At 42.2% G+C, this 25,211-nt stretch overlaps 1 protein-coding gene across 1 annotated transcript in view; it reads left to right on the forward strand.

Annotated features, from left to right (window-relative positions):
• Positions 1-24,844, forward strand: part of AFF3 (ALF transcription elongation factor 3) — a 192,892-nt gene extending 168,048 nt beyond the window's left edge. Inside the window, exons 16-20 of the mRNA XM_081946775.1 lie at positions 1,733-1,804; positions 14,444-14,537; positions 21,418-21,467; positions 22,511-22,716; positions 23,491-24,844. Of these exons, the coding sequence (XP_081802901.1) occupies positions 1,733-1,804; positions 14,444-14,537; positions 21,418-21,467; positions 22,511-22,716; positions 23,491-23,615 (547 nt within the window). The 3' untranslated portion in view covers positions 23,616-24,844. The remainder of the gene's footprint in view (positions 1-1,732; positions 1,805-14,443; positions 14,538-21,417; positions 21,468-22,510; positions 22,717-23,490) is intronic.
• Positions 24,845-25,211: the final 367 nt, after the last annotated feature.

A 25,211-nucleotide genomic window follows, 5' to 3' on the forward strand; every position in this document is an offset into this window, starting at 1 on the left:
ATTATGGGTGTGGCACACCTGCGCACGACCGCTCTGTGCTCCCCCTGCTTTTGGCATGGTAGCCAAAAAAGGTTCGCCATCACTGATCTATGCAGTGATGTTGACAGACTCTACTTGCCAAAGAAAATAGATGGTTATTGAATGTCAAAAATACATCAGACAGCTGAAGAAGAAAAAAGGGTATTGGAAAAACATCTGAAGGATAATGAAAAAGATATAGTGAAGCTAGTATACCAGGAAGTCCTACTGAGTACTGGAGGGACCAAACTGGCTTATAATAAAGACCAAATAAAGAACAGAAAAGCAGCATGGGAAGACAAAGTATTGCATGGCCAGTGCGTTAAAAATAGTACTGAAAGCAGGCAAACAAGACTGCAAATACCTGCAAATAGAAATAGAGCGACTATGGCAAAAGAAAACAAAGGTAGTGCCAATAATTGTAGGTTTCTTGAGTATAATTCCAAAACAGTTGGAGAACCTCTTGAATACCTTTGGCATTGATAAAATCACCATCAGTCAATTGCAAAAGGCAGATTTGCTCACAACAACTTACATCCTGTGACAATACCTTTATCATCAAGGGTCCACATCTTCTGTCTATCTTCATTCCTTGGGAAGGACTTGATAGGTGGACAAAAATGCCAAATCCAGCCTGAATATCTGGCTGACCATGCAGTCAACCATATTATTGAAGAAGAAAATCAAGGGTGCCAAGAACAAAGCATCCAATTGCAAGGGTGGAGGTTTCCAACTTATACTAGATCCCTCCTAAGGTTGATTTGATTGTTATTTAATTACTGATTGTGAAGATGAAATGGTTTTAGGCCTCAGGTCTGTGTTTCTGCTGATAGTTTTGCGATTGTTTAATAAATTTTGTTATTTTTAAATTTTCAAAGTGCTGTTCTTCACCTTGAGTTGCTGCTTGAGATGGCCTGGGGCCATGTAAATAGTTTAAATAAATAAATAAATATAAATCAATAGAAAATCTAACAAAAATATGAAAACAAAAATCTGCAAAAATGTATCTATAGATGTGTTGTCCATTTGTGTTTATGTGTTTAAAACTAGAAAAGGAGAAGCCACAAAATTTTTCATCAGAAAAATATTTCACATTTGGACTGCAATTGCAGGTATGCATATTTATAGTATGTTTGCAAAGCAAGAAGGGACATAAATGAGATGGAACACTGTAGTAAAAAAAAAAGGTTAAGTACGGAAGGGAGACTTGAACCTCATATGAGCTTTGAAAATCTTTGAAGTGAGTGAAAGAATGAGAACATCTAGTGAAGTGTCATACAAAATACTATAAATGATGGTAATTATAAAGCATTTTAATTAATCAGAGATAAGTCCCTTTGAGAATTGGAGCTAACTGAAAGAAATGATCAAATGTGATGACATTAATGGGAAAAATAGCAGGAAGATAAGAATTTCATAATCAAGGAAAAGAAGAATAAACAGTGCCAGGGGTTATTCATCTAAGCTTCACGAGGGAAGACTTTACTATGCTTTGTTAAAACTGGCAGGCAGGCAGACCCAGCGGTATTATTGAAGAGTTCCCAGTGAAAGGAACACAGAGGGGGAGATGATAATGAAATTGATTAGCTGTGACAAGTAAAGGTTGCATTTCTACATACCCTTAGGTAAACCTAAGTCCCACTGAGCTATAAAAATGTTCATTTTCATTTGTTTGTTCGTTTGCTTTCCTGACTTGGTTTTCCATCTTTTGCAGATATGCTGTGAGACTAAAAACCCACTCAGGTCCCAGTATGACATCAGAAGAAAAACAACTAACAGCATTATGGTGAGTAAATTGAAATGTATTTTTAAAAAATTCAATTATTCAATCCTCAAAATGGAATGTTATAATAATTAAGCAAGTAATACCAGATTTCTCACTGCCTTTTGTCTGGTATTGTTATGTAAGATCACAACCATCACCTTTAAATTTATCCCAGAAACAGATTGCTATTTAATGCAGATAATTGTAATATTAACATCCATCTAGCATTTTTATAGAATATTTCAGACATCTACAATTTTAAGCAATCCCTCTGGCTGGTATTAATATATTGGTTTATATATTTTAGACTAGCTGAGTGTGTTTAATAGACAGTCCCATGTCTAATTACAGAAGTTTTGTCTCAGTGCAAAATTGAGGTTGCTTTTTATAAATAGGAGTAAAGTTGGTTTGTCGTCCTTAACTAGTCAGTAGTGTTCCTTAAAAAAAATCACAGGCTACAATAGCCTCTTTTATTGGCACAGAAGCGTCTTTCAGTTTATCTCTGCCTATCTCACTTGAAATCTTAAAGTTCAATGAATCAATATTTTCTTTTTCTTTGCTACAATATCTCTCATGTTTCTAAGGGGCAATGTAAGTAAAATAATATTCAACTCTAAAGTCCTATTTCCCCATATTTTTTTTAAAAAAAATCAGTGTTAATTAAATCTCTAAATGCTGATTGCCCATTGTGGATTCTCAGTGGCATGCTTCCTGCTGAGTTAAGCAGAGATAATAGGAGGATTATAACCCAGTAGATTCCCAGGAGTAAACACACTGAGACAGTGAGCATGAAGAACAAGCAGAAGTTCCCAGTCTAGCAGGGAAGTTCTAGAGTCCTTAATAGGTTTTGTCTCTAAGTCAGTGATGGCTAACCTTTTTGTTGTTGCGTGCTGAAAACGTGTGTGACAGCGCACTCACGTGCCCACACCCATAATGCAATGCACATGTGACACCCCCTGCGTGCCCTCCACCATGCATGTGCACATGACCCCCTGTATGTGCCTGGCCCCCCACGCATGTGCACATGATCCCCTGTGCTCTCCCTCACCCCTCACCCATTTTTTGCTTCCAGGTTGATGCAGGAGGCTTTCCAGACCCAAAACGGCATGGGCACGACTCATGCAGCACCCTGCTCCTGACCCCATTTTGGGCCTAGAAGGTCTCCTGCACCAACCTGGAAGCCAAAATTGGGCACAGGGGTGCCACGCGAAATGCAATGCAAGCGCCCCCCATGAATGCACCCCACTCCTCTGTGCATGCGCGTTTCCCACATGCGCCCCACCCCCTGCACATGCGCGGCAGAGATCTGAAGACCAGCTGGCCGGCAGGAGGCACATGCATGCGTGGTGGAGCTGGGCTGGGGCGACGGCTGGCATGCCCACAGAGAGGGCTCTGCATGCCACCTGTGGCACGCGTGCCATTGGTACACCATCATGTCTCTAAGCTATCAGTATGCAGCTATTCTGAATGCCTGACAAGGGAACAATGTGACGTACAAATCAAAAGGAGGTGCCGCATCAGGTATTGACAGAGAACACAACTTGCAATAAGGAAAAATATCCCCAAGTGTAAGGTCAGTGGACAAGAGTGATCAACAGAAAAAAGAACTCCTTTAAACACAGTTAGTCCTCAACCTTTGACCACAATTGAGCCCAAAATTTCTGTTACTAAGAGAGACAATTGTTAAGTGAGTTTTACCCCATTTTATGACTTTTCTTGCCTCAGTTGTTAAGTAAATCATTGCAGTTGTTAATGACATGGTTGTTTAGTGAATCTGTCTTCCCCATTGACTTTGCTTGTCAGTAGGTTGCAACAGGCAATCACATGACCCTGAGGCAGGCAGCCATCATAAATATGAGTCAGTTACCAAGCATCTAAATTTTGATTATGTGACCATGGGGGTGCTGTAATGGTCGTAAGTGTGAAAAATAGTGAAGTAGGAAAAGAGAAGGACACAGGCCAAGCACTTCAGTGTAGGAAGGAGTTTATTATGCATAGGTTCAAACGTCACAAAATAGGACAATGTGTTTGAACCCCGAAGGGTTGACAAAAGCAGGGTTATATACCCCAAATTACGTGTACATTAACTGGGTGTTACATTTGACATATATGGTCCTAAGAGGAACTGAAAAATGCTTCATACAGATATTTGGTTACAGTTAATGACAGAAAAGAGAGTTACACGCATCTCAAGAATTGTGCAGACCTTATCATATTCTAACTATTGCATTTGGGGAGGAAAGCAGAAGTGAACAACAGGATACATCCGTCTGGGTCTGCTCTGCTATAGATAAAAATACCATATGCCATCTCAGCAAACCGCTTCCCGGCAGAAGGAGGAACTATAGCCTTGACCAAGGTTTGGGGCCTTTAATATCAAAGTTATGAAGCTAGCCTGAACCAAAGTTTTAGCCTAGCTCAACAGTCATAAGTCACTTTTTTCAGTGCTGTTGTAATTTTGAATGGTCTGTAAACGAACCGTTGTATGTCAAGGACAGCCTGTACCTCAAAGAAGAAACAAGCCATAAGACTTCAGGAGAGGGAAAAATGGAATCAATAGAACAAAGATCTTGGGGATAGAAGGAATGCAGCTGGGCCCTACAAAAAGAATAAGAATGAGCGCCAGTTTGGTCTAGTGGTTAAGACACCAGTCTAGAAGCCAGGAAACTGTGAGTCTTAAGTATGAAAGTTGGCTGGATGACTTTGGGCCAGTCACTTTCTCTTAGCCCAACTCATCTCACAGGCAGTGGTGGGATTCAGCCAGTTCGCCAGTTCAGGAGAACTGGTTGTTAACTTTCTGAGCAGTTTGGTGAACTGGTAGTTGGAAGAAATCATTAGGGCAGAGAACCGATTGTTAAATTATTTGAATCCCACCACTGCTCAAAGGTGGTTGTTGTGGGGGAAATGGGAGAAGGAACAATTATTGTGTGTGTTCCTCACCTGAGTTGTTTATAAAAATACTAAAGGTGGGATATAAAAAAAGAAAGTAAATAAATAAAAATAAGAGAAGATATTTGATGGTTCACTATGTGGAATGAAATCCTTCCTATCCATTTAAACAGACTAAAAAAACCCCACCACTTTCAGGATCTAAATTACCTGGCTAAAGAATTATTTGATCAAGGGAACTTTAATTTTAATCTAGTGGAGCTGCAAATCTGTTTGTAAAAGTCTCAGGCAAAAATGTGTGGGTTGCAGAAATGGAAATATTTTTATGAAATCACTCTGTGAAAAATCATAAAGAATATTGGCTCACAAAATTCTATTTTATTTATTTTACTACATGTGTGTCACCACATTGCTGGGTAGCTTATAACAATAAAACACATCATAAAAGCATCATAAACTTAAAATAATAAAAAATATTTTAGCAAGAATCATATAACCACAAAAAAGGCCATGTTTGTCATCCCTATCAGTGTGTCTTCCAAAGGCTAAACAAAAGATTATTGTCACTTGAATAAGATTAAGAAGGATTCCATTCTGACCAGAGGTGGGATTCGCTTGCCTTCCCTACCAGTTTGTGTATGTGAGCATGCTTGCATGGATGCTTTGCTCACATGTGCCTTGTCTGTGCATGCGCACCACCTGCACATGCACAGTGCTCGTGCATTACATCGGGGCAGTTTGGCGGATCCTCCCACAGCTGCCACTGTTCACCCGAACCAGAGAGAACCGGCTGAATACCATCTCTGATTCTGACTTTAGAGGAAAGAGAATTCTACAAAGCCAGGAGACCAATGGAAAAGCCTGGGTCTGCACTTCTGTTCCCTAGGAGAGAGGGTCTGAAGCTTACCTTCCCAGACTCATAGAATGGGAAAAGTCTATTTAGAGAAGAAAGTCCCTTAAAAATCAAAGATTCAGCCAATAAAGAGATGCATATGTGATAACAAGCTCTTTGACTTGTCCTGGAAAACTACTGGTGGCCTGGGCAGCTCTAACAGAATCATATAACTTTGTTAAACTGGGACCAACCTATTAACAGATGAAATGCTGAAATATAGACCAACTGCAACTTTGAGTAGCATTCAGAGGCAGTCCCAGTAGTCAATATTATAGTAACCCATCTGTAATGTGTACTTAAGGTGATGAGGACATGAATAATTGTCTCTGGAACATTCTCTTCCAGAAATAGCTGCATCCAATACCCCACCCTAGCAGTCAAGGAGAATTCTCAGAACTTGGACCAGCTTCTTAGGGGATTCCAGATAGAATCTGTGCATCCATAGTATGCAAGCAGAAAGTGTCTGTTGAAAGTCCTTCCTACTAAGATGTCCAGTAGAAGGACATGGAAGCAGGAATTATCTGTAGAAATCTGCCTCCTTTGAAACCACTTGCCTCCAGAAACAAAGCAGTATCTTCCATTACAATTTTTCAGAAGTTTGTTAAAAACTGGTTGATCTGGAACCACAGGAATGTGATAGAAGATTGATATCTGAGTAATTTGTGGCATCATTTCATGTATTATTTCTGTCTATTATATCGTGTTGTTTCATTTTAATATAGTCTGTATGTTATCATCATCTCTATACCACTTAGAATCTATCATTAGTTAAGTAGTGTAGTTGTTCTATGAACAAGAAACTATAGTCACATGCACTCAGAAAAACTAAGTGAATAAACATGGCAATACTGTAGGAAACTCCAGGATTAAAATAAACAGAGGAAAAATGAAGCAGTGTTTTTGTTCATATCTATTACCAATTAGTACAAGATGTGGATAAAGCTTTGAAATATGATAAAGCGAATATCAGATATTTCAGAGCAGCATTGAGTTATTCCTCCAACATCTCTTGAGGAAAAATGGATCAGTGTAGACATTCCAGGAAATTCCAAACTTATCTTACTGACACCTTTCTCTTTCAGAAGGCAGCGCCAGAGATTTGACTGTATAGTACTTAACTTTAGTTAAAGGGAATTTAGTTAAAGAAGTAGAAATAGAAGGAATATTGGGGGGAAAGTACCTGAACCGTATGAGGTTGAAAGACTGGATTTTATGGAATACTAAAATCGAAGATAGTCAAAGAACAACCTTGAACTTCAAAAAAGTAATTTTAATAAATTTAGAGCAAAGGTAAGTAGGATTCCTTAGTTTAAAAAAAAGTGTTAATTGCCAAAGGTTCCTCTAGAAAAGTTCCATAAAAGGATGTTCAGGGTACTTGGAGACCAATTCCAAAAAGGTGTTGAAAAAATGGAGAACAGCAGAAGAAGTCAGCAAAGGTACACAAAGTGTTTAAGGAAAACCAGAAAAAAAAGTATACATAACAAATACACAAATGACTAAGTTACAACAGAAGAATACTACTGGGAGCTTGGACCATATTGCAGGTGTCAGAAGAATTAAAACTTAGGATGAGCTGAGATTGGCAAAAAATTCTAGGGCAGTGATGGCTAACCTTTTTCTAAAGGTGTCCAAAAATTGTGTGTGCGCGCGCTATTGTGTGCGCGCGCGTGCCCAACCCCCTGTGCATGCGTACGCACACACCCTGCACATACATGCATCCCTCCCTGCATGCACGCACAATTCCCCCACACGGGGAGGCTGTTTTCCCCCTCCCCGGGCCTCAGGAAAGCCTCTGGAGCTTGGGGAGGGTGAAAAACAGGCCCAACGGGTTAACCAGAAGTTCATTTCCAAACTTCCAGTTGGCCCATTGGGCCTGTTTTTCGCCCTCCCCAGACTCCAGAGGCTTTCCTGAAGCCTGGAGAGGGAGAAAAACGTCCCAATGGCCAAACTGGAAGTTCGTTCCTGAAGGCTGGAGAGGGTGAAAACGGCCTCCCACTGCCCTCTGGAAGCCCCAAAATCAGCTGGCTGGTGCACACATGTGCCAGCAAATAGGGCTCAGTGCATCACCTGTGGCACGTCTGCCATAGGTTCGCCATCACAGTTCTAGGGGTTGGTGACATTCAATATATTCCAAAAAAAGGGGGAAGGGGGAGAATAAAAAAACAGTATACTTAATTGCTGACCAGAAATTGACACAAGTAGAAGTAAATGGAGGATTGATGCTTGAGTTTGATAGATGCATGAATTGAATGGATGTGCAGATATAAGTCTACAGAATTAGATGAATTGTATTCTGGGTAGTCAAGGAAGTAGCTGATGTGGGGCCCAGGGAGACAGTTGGGCTTGCTGATTGTATACCTGGCTCCTCGCTATGCATCAGCGGCCCTGCCCGAGCTCCTCGAGGTGATCGCCGAGATGGCGGTTGAGACACCCAGGCTGTTAGTCATGGGGGACTTTAACCTGCCATCGGTAGGGGAAACATCCGAGGCGGCTCGGGAGCTCATGGCCTCCATGACAGCCATGGACCTGACCCAGGTAATTTAGGGCCCCACACACGAGGGAGGTCACACACTGGACCTTATTTTTGTATCTAGCCAGTGGAGGAGTGATCTGGGAGTAGGGGATTTAGTTATCACGCCCCTGTCATGGTCAGATCACTCACTTCTCCGGCTCGACTTTCCAACCGCTACTCCCCATCGCGGGGAGGCGGAACCGGAATGTTCTAGATGGTTCCGCCCCAGGCGCTTGATGGAACCTGTTAGGTTCCAGACGGAGCTTGGGCCATTCCCTGTAGACCTGACCCGCACCCGGTCGGAGGACCTAGTGGCCGCATGGAACAGTGCGGCCGCCGGCGCCTTGGACCGGGTTGCACCTTTGCGGCCTCTCTTGCGGCATCGAATCACCCAGGCCCCTTGGTTTACCGAGGAGCTGGGGGTGATGAAGCGCCGCAAGAGACGCCTAGAGAGCAGATGGAGATCGTCACGCTCCGAGTCTGACCGAGCACAGGTAAGAGCCTATTTACGGACTTACCTTGTGGCATTAAGAATGGCCAAACGACAATACTGTGTCACTCTTATTGCGTCCGCAGATAACCGCCCTGCCGCCCTGTTTAGGGTGACCCGCTCCCTCCTTTCCCAGAGGCCGCGGGAAGCCCCCTTGCAGGGTAGAGCAGAGGAATTTGCGGAATATCTGCAGGACAAAATCGCTCAGATTCGCAGCGAATGGGTCTCCGTTAGCGGTCCAGAAGAGACGTCGGAGGTGGGTCTTGAAGTGCCATCCAGGGAGGAGTTTGACTCTGTTACTTCCGACGATATGGACAGGTTACGTGGACGACTGCGAGCCACCACATGTTTACTGGACCCGTGTCCCTCCTGGCTTATACTGGCATCCTGGGAGGTCACACGAGGCTGGCTCCAGGAACTAGTGAACGCTTCACTGAGAGAGGGGTCCTTGCCGGCCGTCTTGAAAGAGGCGGTGGTGAGGCCCCTACTCAAGAAGCCTTCCCTGGACCCAGCTAAGTTAGTTAATTACCGTCCTGTCTCCAACCTTCCCTTTTTGGTGAAGGTTGTAGAGAGTGTGGTGGCGCAACAGTTCCCACGGCACTTGGAGGAAATTGATTATCTGGATCCGCGCCAGTCCGGCTTCCGGCCCGGTCACAGCATGGAGACGGCTTTGGTCGCGTTGGTGGATGATCTCTGGAGGGCCAGAGATGGGGGTTATTCCTCCATCTTGGTCCTATTAGATCTCTCGGCAGCTTTCGATACCATCGACCATGGTATCCTACTGCGTCGCCTGGAGGGGTTGGGGGCGAGGGGCACCGTTCTGCGGTGGTTCTCCTCCTATCTCTCTGGTCGAATGCAATGTGTGTTGACAGGGGGGCAGAGGTCGAGCCTGAGGCCGCTCACTTGTGGGGTGCCGCAAGGCTCGGTCCTCTCGCCTCTCCTGTTCAACCCATACATGAAGCCACTGGGCGAGATCATTAATGGGTTCGGGGTAGATTACCATCTGTACGCTGATGACACGCAGCTGTACATCTCTACCCCGGACCACCCCAACGATGCCGTCGAAGTGATGTCCCGATGTCTGGAAGCCATTCGGATCTGGATGGGAAGTAACAGACTCAAGCTCAACCCGTCCAAGACGGAGTGGCTGTGGTTACCGGCACCCCGGTTCAACCAGTTACGTCCATCACTGGCCATTGGGGGCGAACAGCTGGCCCCCGTGGATCGGGCACGCAATTTGGGCGTCCTCCTGGATGCCCGGCTGTCAATGGATGACCATGTGACAGCCGTGGCAAGGGGGGCGTTTCACCAGGTTCGCCTGGTGCGCCAATTGCGTCCCCTATTGGACCGGAACGCCCTCTGCACAGTCACTCATGCGCTTGTGACGTCTCGACTGGACTACTGTAATGCTCTCTACATGGGGCTCCCCTTGAGATGCACCCGAAGGCTGCAGCTGGTTCAGAATGCGGCCGCGCGGGCAATTGTGGTAGTCACTAGATACTCCCACGTAACACCTTTGCTGCGCGGGCTGCACTGGCTACCTGTGGCTTTCCGGGTGCGTTTCAAGGTGTTGGTTATCATATTTAAAGCGCTCCATGGCACAGGACCTAGTTATTTGCGGGATCGTATCCTGCCCCATACATCCCTTCGGCCGATTCGCTCTCACAGAGATGGACTCCTCCGGGTGCCGTCCACTAGGCAATGCCAGCGGGCAACGCCCAGGAGTAGGGCCTTCTCTGTGATGGGCCCGACCCTCTGGAATGACCTCCCCCCGGATATCAGAACTACCACCGACCTCCGCTCCTTCCGTAAGCAGCTTAAAACCCACCTGTTCAATTTAGCCGGCCTGGCCTAATTCCCAATTTTAGTCCCTCAAGCCTGCATATTTAAATTTTTAGGGGTATGCTTTTTAGTTGATTTTAACTTTTACCATTCTGTACAGCTGTATTAGGTTTAATTCGTTTTTAAGGGTTAGGGTATTTATCTTTTGTATCTGTTTTTAATGAGACGCCTGTACACCGCCCCGAGTCCCTTCGGGGAGAGGGGGCGGTCTATAAATCTTGAAAAATAAATAAATAAATAAATGATCTGGACAATCCTTTTTGCATTATCTTTGATAAATCCTGGAGAATTGATGAACTGTTAGTTGACTGGAGAAGGATAAATGTGGCCTCTGTTCTTAAAAAGGGAAAAGTAAAGGATCCATCCAGGAAACAACAGGCCAATCACTCCCCAAATCATTCCCAATTTGTGAGATGACTCTGGTGCAGGTAATAAAAGATAAATTAGAAACCACCTTGAGAACAGTGTGGTAAGCATGGATTTGTCAAGAGCAGATCTTCCCAGGCTAATCTTGCCTCATTTTTGATTAGATAGCTTCCTTAGAGGACTGTGGAAATGATGTGGACGTAATGTCTCTTGATTTCAGTAAAGCATTCGACAACATAACGCATGAAATGCTAGTTAGCAAGCTTTTTCAGCATGGGCTGGATTATCTGACAAGTAAATGGGCTCATAGCTGGATTGAAAATTAAAGAATGTGCATCAGCTTTTGGATTTCATATTGGAGCAAGGTACTAAATCAGGGGTGTCCAAACTTGGGAACTTTAAGACTTGTGGACTTCAACTCCCAGAATTCCCCAGCCAGCCATGCTGGCTGGGGAATTCTGGGAGTTGAAGTCCATAAGTCTTAAAGTTCCCAAGTTTGGACACCCCTGTACTAAATAAACCCCCAAAGGTAGCAATATTTAAATTCCTGAAATTTCACATAGAAAGGGATCAACATCTGTTTCCTTTCATTTCAGAGTACGGGGTCTAGAATGATATGTTTACATTGCCAAAATAATCTATTCAGCTGAATAACTATATATATAGGAGGAATATCTAAGATCATGGAACTGGTTATCCAAGTTTATGGTGGCCTTTCCTTCAGTGGTTGTGTTCAAGTGGAAGCTAGAAATTTGTCAGCAATGCATTTCAGTTTGGTACTGATTTAGGAAGGCACTTTAAAAAGCTGCTATGAGAGCTACGGGGTGGAAAAGTTATACAGAAGGAAATTGCAAAAAAAAGTCTTTTTAAAAAATACTGTTTAATAAAAATATTTATAATAAATAAATAAAAGCATGATTAAAATACAGCATCCATTTTAAAACAAGGTTTAAGCATTCATGTGTGAGTATTATAAAACATCTGGGTATGTATTACATTTCACAGTAAAGAATGCATTGTCCTTCTAATAGTTGCATGCATAGTCCTCAACTTATGACCACAATTGGAACCAGAATTTCTGCCATTAAGCAATGCAATTATTAAGCGAGTCACATCCAACTTGATATTTTTTGTTGTGATGCAGTGGTGGGTTCCGGATCCCGTTCCAACCGGTACGGTTGGAAGGGGTCCGGCGTCGTCGACATGGATGTGTGCAGCGCACACATGCATCTTAGTGCCTCTGTGAACCTCCACGATGCTCCAGCTGCTCAGCGGAGCATCGCACAGGTGCTGTATGTGCCATGCGCGTGCGCGGAAGTGCAGAAGACTTAAAAGACCGGTAAGGAGCTTCGGGCGTGCAGGTAGGCCCTCAGGAGCACCGTACCAGAACGGTATCTGGTACTTCGGGCTGGCTCCGGTACGCCCATACCGGGGCGTACCGCCTGCAACCCACCACTGCTGTGATGGTTAAGGAAATGACACAGTCGTTAAGCAAATCCAGCATCTCCCATTGACTTTGCTTGGTGGAAGCCCCTGGGAAGGTCAGAAATGGGAACCAGGTGACCCAGGACGCTGCAACCATCATAAGTATGCCAGTTGCCAAGCACCCAAATTTTGATCACATGACCCTAGGGATGCTACAGTGGTCATAAGTGATCGGACCAGTCATAAGTCTCTTTTTTAACACCATTATAACCTCAGTCATTATACAAATGATTTTAAATCAAAGACTACCTGTAGTGCCACCTAACTATTCAATAACCATTTTTTCCCTATGTTATTTTCAGAATTAAACTTTACCAAGCTTCAACATGATCTCCATGAATACATCCAAACAGTTTTCTTGACAGTTGTTTGCCAATGTCTTGTTCTGGAATTTTTCTTGTCTAGACTGCAGTAATCCAAATGCAATCCAGCTTAAATTTTTGAGCTCAACCAATTTCAGCTATATGCTGCCAAGTAGCTATGCCTTTGCACATCTTTAGAAAATGAAAAGCATTAGCTTTCTACCTTGTGACTGATTGTTATCAAAAGCATTGCAGAGCAGTCCAAGCTAAAATCGCTGAAGAACAAATTAATCATAGGTATTCTGAGTAAAGGCAAAAATGATAATACAGCTTTTGTACTGTTACTGTGATATTAGACACACGTAAGACACATGGTTTGCACCACAATGAAGTGTGCATTTTATCATTCCACTCTTCCCTGTATATGGATGCCCATATATCCCTGATCTGTGAACAAGAAAAACAAGCATTGCAAGCAGTACAGAAAGCCTTCTCCTTATGTATTAAAATGTCTGTAAGGCAATGCTCATATTGCCTTACTGTACTAGATAGTGGTACTGTTAATAATACATCCTGATATGTTTCTAGTTCTTCTGCATGAACAACTGTAGACAACTAGATAGGTATCCAGAGTCTTTCTTTAAGAGGAACATGTTACAGAAAATCAATGAATAAATCACCTGTATCAAGCCACAGAGATTTTATAAACTTATCTTTTTCCCATGTAAGATTGTTAAACAAGACCAGCATACCTACACCCGTGAAAATCTACGAAAACACAAACACACACACATTCACACACACACACACACACACAAGTGTGCTTTAAAAATAAGTTTTCAAATCAATATTTTGAGTAATGTAATGTGACCATTATATATTCAGTTACCCTGCCACAGGAGAATTTAAAAAAAAATGTTTCTAAAACTTTTGTTTGCTTTGTAGCATTTGTCAGGAAGGACTGGAAATAATGATAACAATTAGCGATAGCACATCCAATTTGTGGAATTTAATCCAAAGGCATTAGATTCCCTCTAAACAGCACTGATTTGCTATCATAATACCTTTCTTGCTGCAGAACAGATAAGTTGCTCTCATTTACATATTCACTACACCTGGGAAGGTTACAGGGTGAGTTATGACCTGAGATCTTTAATTCCATTACAATACCATGCAAAGCAAATTGGAGATAATTCTCATGTGGAGGTATATCACTAGAAAATTGTTCTGTTCCTTTTTCATCTTCAAGCAGAGACTACCCTCTGTTGGAATGAAAAGGAAAATCAAGTTACTATATTATTAAATTTATCTAAGATTTAAAATGTGACAGGTAGTATAGATATTAAACATTTTACAATTTTAACTTTTCTTTGTTGTTTCCATTTATTTCAGCCACGTAGCAATAAATGTTACTTAAGATTTACCCCTTCCTTCCTTTTAAGCTAAGAAATGTTCCTACATTTTTTTTGTTAACTTTTTTTCAGAGCAATAATCTTTTTATTTGAAACAATGATGCTGAAAAAAATGCTTTCCTTGGATATTCCAGGATCCTTCTGTAAATAAATACATTTCAGTTAAGCCTTAATAAAGACATAAGAGGGTTTGTGTTATTAATACATAATCTGTATCCGTGACTGTATCAATTTTTATGTATATAATCTCCCTAAATTTTATAAAGTTGCAAATCTCACACATTTTTGGTTCTTAGTGGTGGAAAGCTATCCTGGACAAATATAACAAACAAAATAACTGCATACATTAAGAGCAATGCTTGCTGTATTTTCATCTCCTTTCCAAATTTAACATGTATATTTAAGTAGAGTGTATTTTATTAAAATGGAAGACTTTTTTAGATGTGTTTTCTATCCTTTCTTTACAGTTACCGCTGTTTGGCACTTTTGTACTGGAGAATGTTTCAGCTCAAAAGAGACCATGCTGTAAAATATTCAAAAGCTCTCATTGAGTATTTCAAGGTATGTTCCTGCTCTGACCAACCCCAGGCCATGAAAGCTCATAGACTGACTTTACACCAGTGTCCCTTTCTTTCAATCCAGCCTACCTACCAGTATCTTTTTTTAAAAAAACTAATTTTATTTGTTTTTGAACAAGGACAAACATAAAAATAAAAAAACCATCTTCCATTACAAATTGTAGAAAGTGTGTCAGTTGGTTACAGTATTTCTATGCATCTCTTCCACCTGCTTTTCATATCAAATCGCATATTTTAAATTCACCTATATTCATGTATATCACAATTATTATATCTCAACCTTAATTTGACTATAATTGTTTTTACATCCTTTTATATATAATATTCAAAATCTAGAATAGGATTATATGATAACATTCCATTAAATCATCCTAAGATCATCCAATCGTAACACATCTTTATAACATATTCTAGATAAAAATTTTAAACCTCATAATCTCCATGTGTTGTTTATATAAAATTTCATATTATCAAACTAATATATGTATATGTATTGTTATCATTATTAATCATTATTTAACTATAGCTATTGTTGCTTCATTTTATACATACTGCTAGTAAACTAAATTTAGCTTAATTTTTTATTATACATTTTCATTGCATCAACCTGTATCTTTCCAGTAATAGTACGGTCTTATATCTCTTGCCATTTGTAGCATTAATGTTCTAGTTACTTTCTTAATAAATCTTGTATAAACTTCTCTTGGCAACATGTTATTCCTTTCGTATCTCATAAAAGCTTGAAACCCAACATCTGTTCTTTCCATCAGCTTATCTTTGGTTATCACTGGTGCTTCTGTCAAGATTTCTCTCCTTATCTCTGTCAATTTTTCTCTCTTTTCTTCTTCTGTGCTTTGAAGTCTGGGGTAGAGTTCCAATCCATCTATCTCCCCTTTCCATATTCCGGTCTTGCCATTACCAACCTCAGTTTCTCCATCAGATTTTTCTGTTTTGTGTTCCATATTCTCCAATCTCTTTTCAATTCTCTCTGCCACAACTAATAGATTTTGAATTTCAAATATAATCATTTGCAATGTTACAGTTTCTTTTTCCTGCTGAGCCATTCTTTCAATTTTGCAGACACTGCCACTATAGGGTTCAAGGCTATTTTAATAAACTTCAAACAGGTTCATTTATTATCTGTCCTGTCAAAATGTTGTCTTCCCTCCAATAGCTAGTGATAGAATTTCCAAAAGGTACCTGTATAAACAACTTGTTCTCTTCCTACTATCACTGTCAGTAAACAAACTGAAAGAACCTTGAATCTCAAGTGATCAAAGAGAAAGAAGAAAATGGGCATTGGTTTCTCACCTGATACACCCTTTCTCCAAATGATGGAGACATCATCCAGACATGGGTATTCCAGCCAGTATCCAATCGGACTGGGTCTATCAAATTGACAAGTCACGCCCTCTGTGCTAGCCTCTCCAGCTTAGACAAAGGAAGAGGCTGATGCGAAAGCGGCTTGGAAGAATCTATGGACAGGACCGAAGACAATGCCGCCACCTGCCGACATAATGTATTTGGGGCTAGTCCCTTGTCAAGGCCCAACTGAAGGAACTGAAGAACATTAGGTTTGGAGGCCTGCAGTGTAGAAATTCCTTGGGTTTGACACCAGGAAGAGAATTGAGCCCAAGTGGTGTCGTAAATTCAATAAGTGGACCCCCGCCTGGCTGCCTGTATAGTTCTTATTACATCATGGGACAAATTAGCTGCTGTCAAGGCCTCCCGCTCAATCTCCAAGCGGTGAGACGAAGCCATGCTAGATCTGAGTGCCAGAGAGAACCTTGTAGTAGAAGAGAAGGGAACTGAGGAAGTTGCCACCGAGGGCCCACTGAGAGGTTGATCAAATCCGCAAATCAAGACCTGCGTGGCCAATGGGGTGCTATAAGAATCAGTTCTGCTTCCTCTATCAACATTTTTCTGATTACTCGCTGAATCAGTGGAATTGGAGGGAATGCATACAGAACACCCCGCAGCCAACTGCATCTGAGAGCGTCGGTGCCCTCTGCCCCCACAGTCGCGTAACATGTGTAGTACCTAGGGAGCTGGTGGCTGTTCTGCTTCGCAAACAAATCCAGAATTGGGTGACCGTACCTCTCCGAGAGTTGTCAGAAAATACTGTGATGAAGGCTCCATTCCGCCGGGTCGATGTTCATGGGGCTGAGGCAGTCTGCCTGCAGATTGTGAACGCCTGAGATATGTTCTGAGTGAATGGAAAGTAGATGTATCTCCGCCCATGCCACTAACTGGAATGATAAAGTCATTAGAGTCTTTGACCGCGTTCCCCCCTGCCTGTTTATATGCACCTTTGTGGTGATATTGTCTGTTAGAACTAGTAGGTGCGCATTGGTGACTATTTCCCTGAAATGGTGTAGTGCGAGATACACGGCTCGTAGCTCTAATCAGTTTATACTGTTCTTTAGATCAGACCGGGACCAAAGCCCCTGAGCTGCTTGATCTTGAATGTGAGCTCCCCACCCCAAAAGACTTGTGTCAGTGGTGAGGACCAGTCTTTGAGGATCCTTGAACAGGGTGCCCTGCGACAGAGCTGGAGACAGCCACCAACGTAGAGAATTCCTTACCTCCGGAGTGAGACATACGAACTGTCAAACAGCTGCTGTCGGACCGCTTGTACGGAAGCAGAAGCCACTGTAGATGACGACTGTGGAAGTGAGCCCACGGCACAATGTGAAAACAAGACACCATCTTTTCTAGCAGTTGCGACAATTGTAGCAGTTGGACCTTGCGCTGCAGCTGTATATCTGTGATTAACCTGCGAATGCTCAATCTTCGCTCTGGAGACAGAAAAACCTTCCCTATGGTCGTGTCTATAACAGCCCCTAGATGTGTGAGGCGAGTGGTAGGATCTAAATGACTCTTTTTGGCATTGACCAGGAAACCGTGATCCTGAAGTGCCTGCAGAGTGGTCTGAATGCCCCTGCATGCCTGTTGTATCGTTCTGGACAATAATAAGATGTCATCCAGGTAACAAAGAATGCGGATAGGCAGGGTGTGCAGATGGGCTGCAAGAACCACCAGCTTTTGTGAAGACCCTCGGAGCCGAAGAGAGGCCGAAAGGGAGAGCTCGATATTGGAAGTGCTTTCCGGCACAACAGAACTGGAGAAACTGCCTGTGGTCCTCCAGAATCAGGATGTGGAGGTATGCTTCCATGAGATCCACCGAGGAGAGGAGGTCGTTTGGGCGAACACTCTCCAAGATGGATTGCAGGGAATGCATCTTGAACCTCCGATAAATTACATAGTAATTTAGACATTTGAGGTCGAGAATCGCTCTCCAACCCCCCGAAGACTTCGGCACTATGAAGAGACGGGAGTAAAAACCCCGTCCCAATTGGTTGGAAGGCACCTCCTCTATGGCCTGAATCTGAAGGAGATGCTGGATAGCTTTTTCCACCAACCTTCTTTTGACGGTGTCCTTGGAGACCAGACACATGACGAAGTGCTGCGGTGGGGTGGAGAGAAACTCCAGAGCCAATCTGAAGCTGATGGTGCAACGAATCCACTCATCGTTGGTGATGGCATCCCAATGATCTGCAAAGGCTGCCAAGCGACTTCCAATGGGAAGGGAATTTACATAGTCACTTCTGCTTCCTGAATGGATGGTTAGAAGCTCCCTTGTAAGGTTTTCTGTATGTGAAATGTTGGTTACTCTTGCCTGACCTGTCATAGGTAGCAGATGTCTGCCTGGGGGGAAGGCTGACGTTGTTGATGGGAGTAATTGAAACCCCCATCCGTGTTCTGAAAGGGCTGCCTGCGAAAGAAAGAGGAAGAAGATTTATTATCAGTCTTACGAGTAGCATAAGGCAGAACCTTTCGCTTATCTTTAGACTCCACCAGCATAGGTTCAAGTGGAGGCCCAAATATACGATCCACAGAAAATGGTGCAAAAGCCAGTCTCCATTTAGCTCTGGCTTCCACCTGCCACTGTTTGAACCACAAAAGACGTTGCATGGAAGCTATGGCCTTGGAGGTAAAGCATGCTGCATCCAAGGAGGCATCTGCAGAATATTCCATCGCAGCCTTAAGTTTGTTCAAGTCCTTGTGGGTTCTCGTGTCAGAAGGAGGAAGCCTCTCTTGTAGTTGCTTCAGCCAACGCAAAGCTGCCCTGTTAAAGAAAGAAGCAGAAGAGGGGGGAGGGGGAGAATGTTCACCATCTGTGTCAGTGGACAGTTCTTCAGGGGGACTCTGGGCCCTTGGAGAAGGAGTCACTGTGGCCTGAATAGACTCCTCACAGTGGCGAGACTTGGCCTTGGCCTTGCGAGGTCCTGAAGTAAGGGAACCATCCTGGGCCTTCTTATTCTGTGCCTGAACCTTGGCAGGCTTGGGAGGGGCCTCCCTTACAGGGCCCACCCTTTTTCTGGTTACCAACTCTGCAACCCCCGTAGGTGGTATAGAGGCAGGAGGAGAACTCTGAGGGGAATTAAATAAATACATTTATTTACAGTCACAGACCAAAACACAAGTACTACAAAGAGACATAAGAGAATTGATCATAGCATCATAGCAATCCATCACCAGAAGGTTAACTAAGGAAAGTTACAACGTTCTTCTCTAATGGTACTTAAGAAAAATTTGGAAACCTGAGAGGTGATGTATGAGGAGCCATCTCCAAGGCAATATACAAACAAATTACAGCCATTGGGTCTAGAAGGGACAATTTCAAGAAGAGACAGTAAGTTGGATCTGTGGGTCAGCCTGAGGCAAATTAACAGTCAAAGTGTCCGAGACCTTAGATGCCATTCTACTTACAACCTTGAACGGAGCTCTCAAAATGGCGGATGGAACTGTTGGTGATTAAAAATGGCCACTGGCACTTTTTCCCACCAAAACATCTTCCAAGATGGCCAACTGGAATCTTCCAAGTCCTCTGAGGGTCTGTAAAGGCGAACCGACAACGCCGGTTATGTCGCCACGACCTCCTGGTCGTCAGAGGCTGCAATCGTTAAGGTGATCAATGACAGCCATATCCCTGACAAGGGAATCCACTGCTTCACGACGACAAAATGGAGCGACACGATTCGCGGCGGCGGCGGTGGCTGCTGATGGCTCAGGAAAGGGAGGCTGCTGATAGTCAAGGCTGCAGCGGCAACCCAGAAGCCGCAAGGATCCGAACAGTGAAATGGAGGTGAAAAGCCTCCGTGTAACAGCCAAGCAGCGAAGGCAGCAAACAGGCCGCAGAGAATAACTCGTGGGCCCAATTCCCACAGAAGCCATTAGGCACTGGGAATAAATCCCGAAACCTTGTCCCAAGCACCAAATTTGAGAATTTACAGTTTTAGAATAGCCAATAAATCGAATCGAAACTTAAGTCAAATTAATACTACTTTTATCTAATAATCTGTCGGAGAGATCACTAGACACAGCCAGTCCAACGGACTGAATCTAAGCTGGAGAGGCTAGCACGGAGGGCAGGACTTATCAATTTGGTAGACCCAGTCCGATTGGATACTGGCTGGAATACCCATGTCTGGATGATGTCTTCACCTACTGGGAGAAAACAATGTATCCAGACTCCAGCCTCTAAGTGGCAGTGTAACTGCTTTTCCTCCTGTTGTTACAACCCTCTTTATAATCCTTCTTATTATCTTCTTTATATTCCAAGCTTAAGAAAGAAAGAAAAAAACCCTTAAATGGAGATCAAAAACAATCCAATCAATTAAATCAAGCATTGGAGAATTTTAATCCATAGGTATAAGCAAAAGTGAAAAAAGAAGAAGAAAGAATTAATCCATTCAGTTTAAAAAATAGGAAACCCCTGCAAAAGTTCCATCCGTGAGGGGGGAAAAAATAGAAACTGGATAATACACCAAGTTCAATGCAGATCAATCTCGCCGCCTACAGTCTTCTGTCTTCAATCTTAACTTAATTTTTTTTCTTGGGTAGTCTCTTCCTCTAATAATAAAACTTCCTCACCAATTCGACACACTTTCTCTTTCCGCTTTCTTCCCGTTCCGGAGCTGTCCCAACTTCAGCAGCTTCATTAGCTGCGTTTCTGTTGCCAGAAAACAAAAAGGCTATTCCTGGATCTTTCAGGGACTTTGCAGTGTCCCTGAGATCAGCAGGAGGTGCCCTTCTCAATCACCGTCTCTGTGGGACGGTTTAGGTCCAAATGGACCGTCCAGCGGCAGAAATTCAACTGCAATCTCGGAGCACCAAGATTGCACATCGTGCCATCGCGACATCAGCTCTCCTTCCCCTACTGGTATCTTTAGTTGTGTTTGTGGTGGAGGAAATTGAAAACAGGAATGCTATGCTGCCATCTTGAGTCTTGGAGGAAAGGCAGGATGTAAATATAAGAGATAAACAAATTGCTATGTATTATTTTACTGTTAGGTTTTATTTCATCTTTCTGTTCTATCATCTATTTGGTATTGTAACTAGAAATTGCACTGAGTACTAAATAAATATTTTTATCCATGTCATAATTTGAGATGTACATTCTGCAAACCTTTTGCGAGACTTGGCCTTGGCCTTGCGAGGTCCTGAAGTAAGGGAACCATCCTGGGCCTTCTTATTCTGTGCCTGAACCTTGGCAGGCTTGGGAGGGGCCTCCCTTACAGGGCCCGCCCTTTTTCTGGTTACCAACTCTGCAACCCCCGTAAATATAAGAGATAAACAAATTGCTACGTATTATTTTACTGTTAGGTTTTATTTCATTTTTCTGTTCTATCATCTATTTGGTATTGTAACTAGAAATTGCACTGAGTACTAAATAAATATTTTTATCCATGTCATAATTTGAGATGTACATTCTGCAAACCTTTTGCTCTGTTTCTCTCCATGGTATTCTGCGGTAAATGCTTATTTCAATTTTTTGTATTTTTTTTTCCTGTCTCCAGAATTCATCTAAAGTTACTCAGGCACCATCTACCTGGAGTGGTAGTGTGAAGTAAGTTTACTATTTTCTGCCCTAATATGCTCCTTGCCTTCCAGACCAAAACATTTCAGATGGATGGGGAAGCTAATACTAAATGATCATTCAGCCATTAATGCTCACAGTAGTTCCATCTCTGGGTACTTTGAGATAATGTTTCATTGTTGCTGTTAACCTTTGTTTATAACTCCTTAACAATAAAAAAGAGGCACTTTGCAGCTTATTTTGTTAAAAAAAGAGTTAAACAAAGGTAACTTGAATAGAATGTGAAGATTACTTCACACATTTCTAAGCAAGAAGCTTGAGTCTGCCATGGAAGGCTTCCTCAATCTGGAGCCCTCCAATTGTGTTGGGCTATAACTCACATCATCCCCAGGCAATCCTTAATTCGACAGGCTGGAAAATATAAAGGGCATGATCCAATTTTAAAAATTTCTATCATATTCATATTTTATATATGTAATAAATTAAATGTGCAAATCTAATTTACCATTTGTCTAAAAATGCACACAAGCAAAATAAAATATTAAAAGACTGATGTCTGCAACCTGCAAGCTGTCTTTCTGGTAGTCTCAATTCGTCTGTCCTGCTTTATATCTTGAAACAACGTTAACTACATGTTGAAAAGTGCAGGGGAAAAGCCAGATTTATCTCAAAGCAGGACATAGGCTAAAATGTGTAAAATCCTAAACTGGATGAGTTCTTAAAATGATTTATTTTTTACTGATATTGTGTATACTAGTAATAGCAATAGCAATAGCATTTAGATTTATATACCACTTCACAGTGCTTTACAGCACTATAAACCGCACTCAGCATATTGCCCCCAACAATCTGGGTCCTCATTTTACTGACCTTGGAAGGATTGAAGGCTGAGTCAACTTTGAGCCTGGTAAGATTCGATCTGCCAAATTGGAGTCAGCGGGCAGTCAGCAGAAGTAGCTTGCAGTACTGCATTATAGCCACCGCGCCACCGCGCCACCGCGCCACCGCGGCTCTTCATTTTTGAATGAATTGTTAAATTGTTGAATCGACTGTTGTTGAATCCACTGTTCCAGGTGTACAGGAACTCTTTCTCCCATATCACCCAGTTTGTCTCCGCTGAGCTCAGTCGGGAGCACCGGAGCTCCTTCCCCTTCCTCTATCATCAGCATTCCTCAGCGAATACACCAGATGGCAGCCAACCATGTTAGTATCACCAACAGCATCTTACACAGTTATGACTACTGGGACATGGCTGACAATCTTGGCAAGGAAAACCAAGGTGTGTGATAAGAAACAATTGGTTGAAACGCTAAAATGTCATTTTGACTAAAATTTAAGTCTAGCACTCTAAAATCCCACCTTTGTTGATACAGCAGGCTTGGGTCCCCACCTAATTCTGATATGGCTTCTTACTTGGATGTTCCTCCCAAAGCTTCACAGCTAACCCCTCATATTGCAACATAAGCAAGAAAGGAATCCCTTTGCAGCACGAGTCTTAAAAATTTCCAGGATTACAGCAGAAGCGGGCAGTCCCTGAGTTACATTTTGATTTCAGGACACAAACATTGCCTTGCATCTTCTATATCTCAGATAGAGTGAGATAACTTTTGTGGTCTTTCTCTTGTATGCTTCCAGAAGCCTAAACAAGTCCTTAGGTGCTGCATTGTCCTTGAGAAAGAAAGTCTAGCATTTGCACTGGCCAGCCTCCTGGGTCACATCCTTTCTGCACTCATAATACTAGCTGGAGCTTGGCATAATGGTGCATAGAAGCAAAACCTAGAAAGGGACATTGATGGACAAGAGGAACCAAAATGAGATGGCAGAAAAACATTCCCCATTGTTGTTTTATAGTTAAGCAAAATTCTGACAATGGCTTCTCAATTTTTCAGTAAAAGTGTTCAGTGCGTTCTTGATTAAACCTTTGAATATTAGTTAATCTTTGCTTACAATACTTTCATGAAATATTATCTGCTTGGGATTTCCAAATCAATGAAAAACCTGTTGCACAGCAAGGATTAATGGGTCTCATTTATTTTATTGTTTTCTTTCCTAGATTTCTTTAATGATTTGGATGCACTGATGGGAGCCATCACATTGCACAGTTCTATGGAGCATCTGGTTCAGTATACACAGCAAGGCCTTGACTGGATAAGGTGTAGTGCTCAGTTATCTCCATGATGGTTCTTCTTGTCTCGTCTCGTCTCGTCTGGACACTAAACTCACCATACAGATAATTCAGTTATTCTAGACACTGTGCTACAGAAATACTCAACTGCAGCCTTGCTTCAAACACAATGTGAATATTTTGTTAACATTGGACAATATTGTTTCAGAAAGCAAAAATAGGTCTGGGTCTATTATGCAAATTTGTCTTTTCCAGGCCATTGTTCTTTTAATTATCTCCAAATATCACTTCCTCAGCAAGAAAATTAAGCATAGCTACATTAGAAAAGCTCTCACACATTCAAGATACACATTCCTTCAATATTTAGAAAGCCAAAGCTTAATATTATGGATTGATTTATTCAAATAAAATGTAGTATCTGTTGTTAGCAATCTCTTAGAGCAATTTTTCCTCTGTATTTATAGATCTCTATGTCACTTTTATAAAGAGAGTCTTAATGAATGATCAAGGACAGCTTCAGTGACAAATTCTGAGTAAAATAAAATAGAATGTAAAGTACACATTACATTTTAAAAGGAACTTGTGGCCATTGACTTTGCCAGGCAATACTTGGATGCCAGTTTGCTTGCAAACTGGACTCACCTTCTTCCTATTGCATTATTAAGTAGTAGCCTTGACATTGGGAGCATTAGCAGTTTTGGAGTTCTAGTGTTCAAATATGCATTTTTTACAGATTTGTTTGACATATGATATCAGAAAAATGCAACATTGAAATACTAAATATGTCTGAAACAGTTATCCTTGTTAGTGAAACAGTATGTAGAGCATCAGCCCTTCAGATTAAAATTCTGTGGCACCATTTGGAGCCTGATCAAACTACAAGTCCCCCCCACCCCTATCCATACTTGTGAGTTCCTCATGATGGACCCAAATGCACAGACAAGAACTGCGACCTTTTGTGCTCTTAAACAGCAGCAATGTTCAGTATTTGTTCTTCAAATCTTGTTTTTTTATAAAGCCAGATTTACACTTTTGCAAATAGTTTATTAGGCAAAAAACGTATTTTTAAAGAGTAAAGAAGGGTGGAGTGAATACATATATCAGAACAAAACTTTGTGAAAGTGTTAATTTTTATGTGGAAGAGCATTTCAAGGCCAGCTGTAGCTGATTCCACCCAATTTCAAAGCAAAGGAGCATTTTAATATACAGTTTAAAATAACAACTTACTTGTAATATGTTTCCCTTTTATTGTACCTATTGTATTACATTCAATTCTTCTATTTTTGCATCAAGAAGGGCTCCATTAGACTGGTTCATCTGAGGCACCCGATGGATCCACTTGGTTTCCAGAAAGTGCTAGGAGAATTCTCTGAATCTTTGGTGGACAGGTCATTCAAGCTTTGGTCTCTTCCTGGAATGAGCGTATTTCACTGGCTTTAGATAAGGATTGCACCTGAAGGCCACTTGGTATATACCAGGGGTGGTATACACTTACCTTCCCTACCGGTTAGCAAATGTGAGCACATGTGCCACCTTCCCGCGTACGCAGATCCTTTTGCACATGCGCTTTTGGTGAAAAAAGGGCCTAAATGGGATGCCATAGAGCCAAACACGGGTGGGCGGAGCTACCCGTGAGATTTTCGCTACTG

This window comes from Natrix helvetica (assembly GCF_964273705.1).
Source record: "Natrix helvetica genome assembly, chromosome: 3".
Taxonomy (NCBI): domain Eukaryota; kingdom Metazoa; phylum Chordata; class Lepidosauria; order Squamata; family Natricidae; genus Natrix; species Natrix helvetica.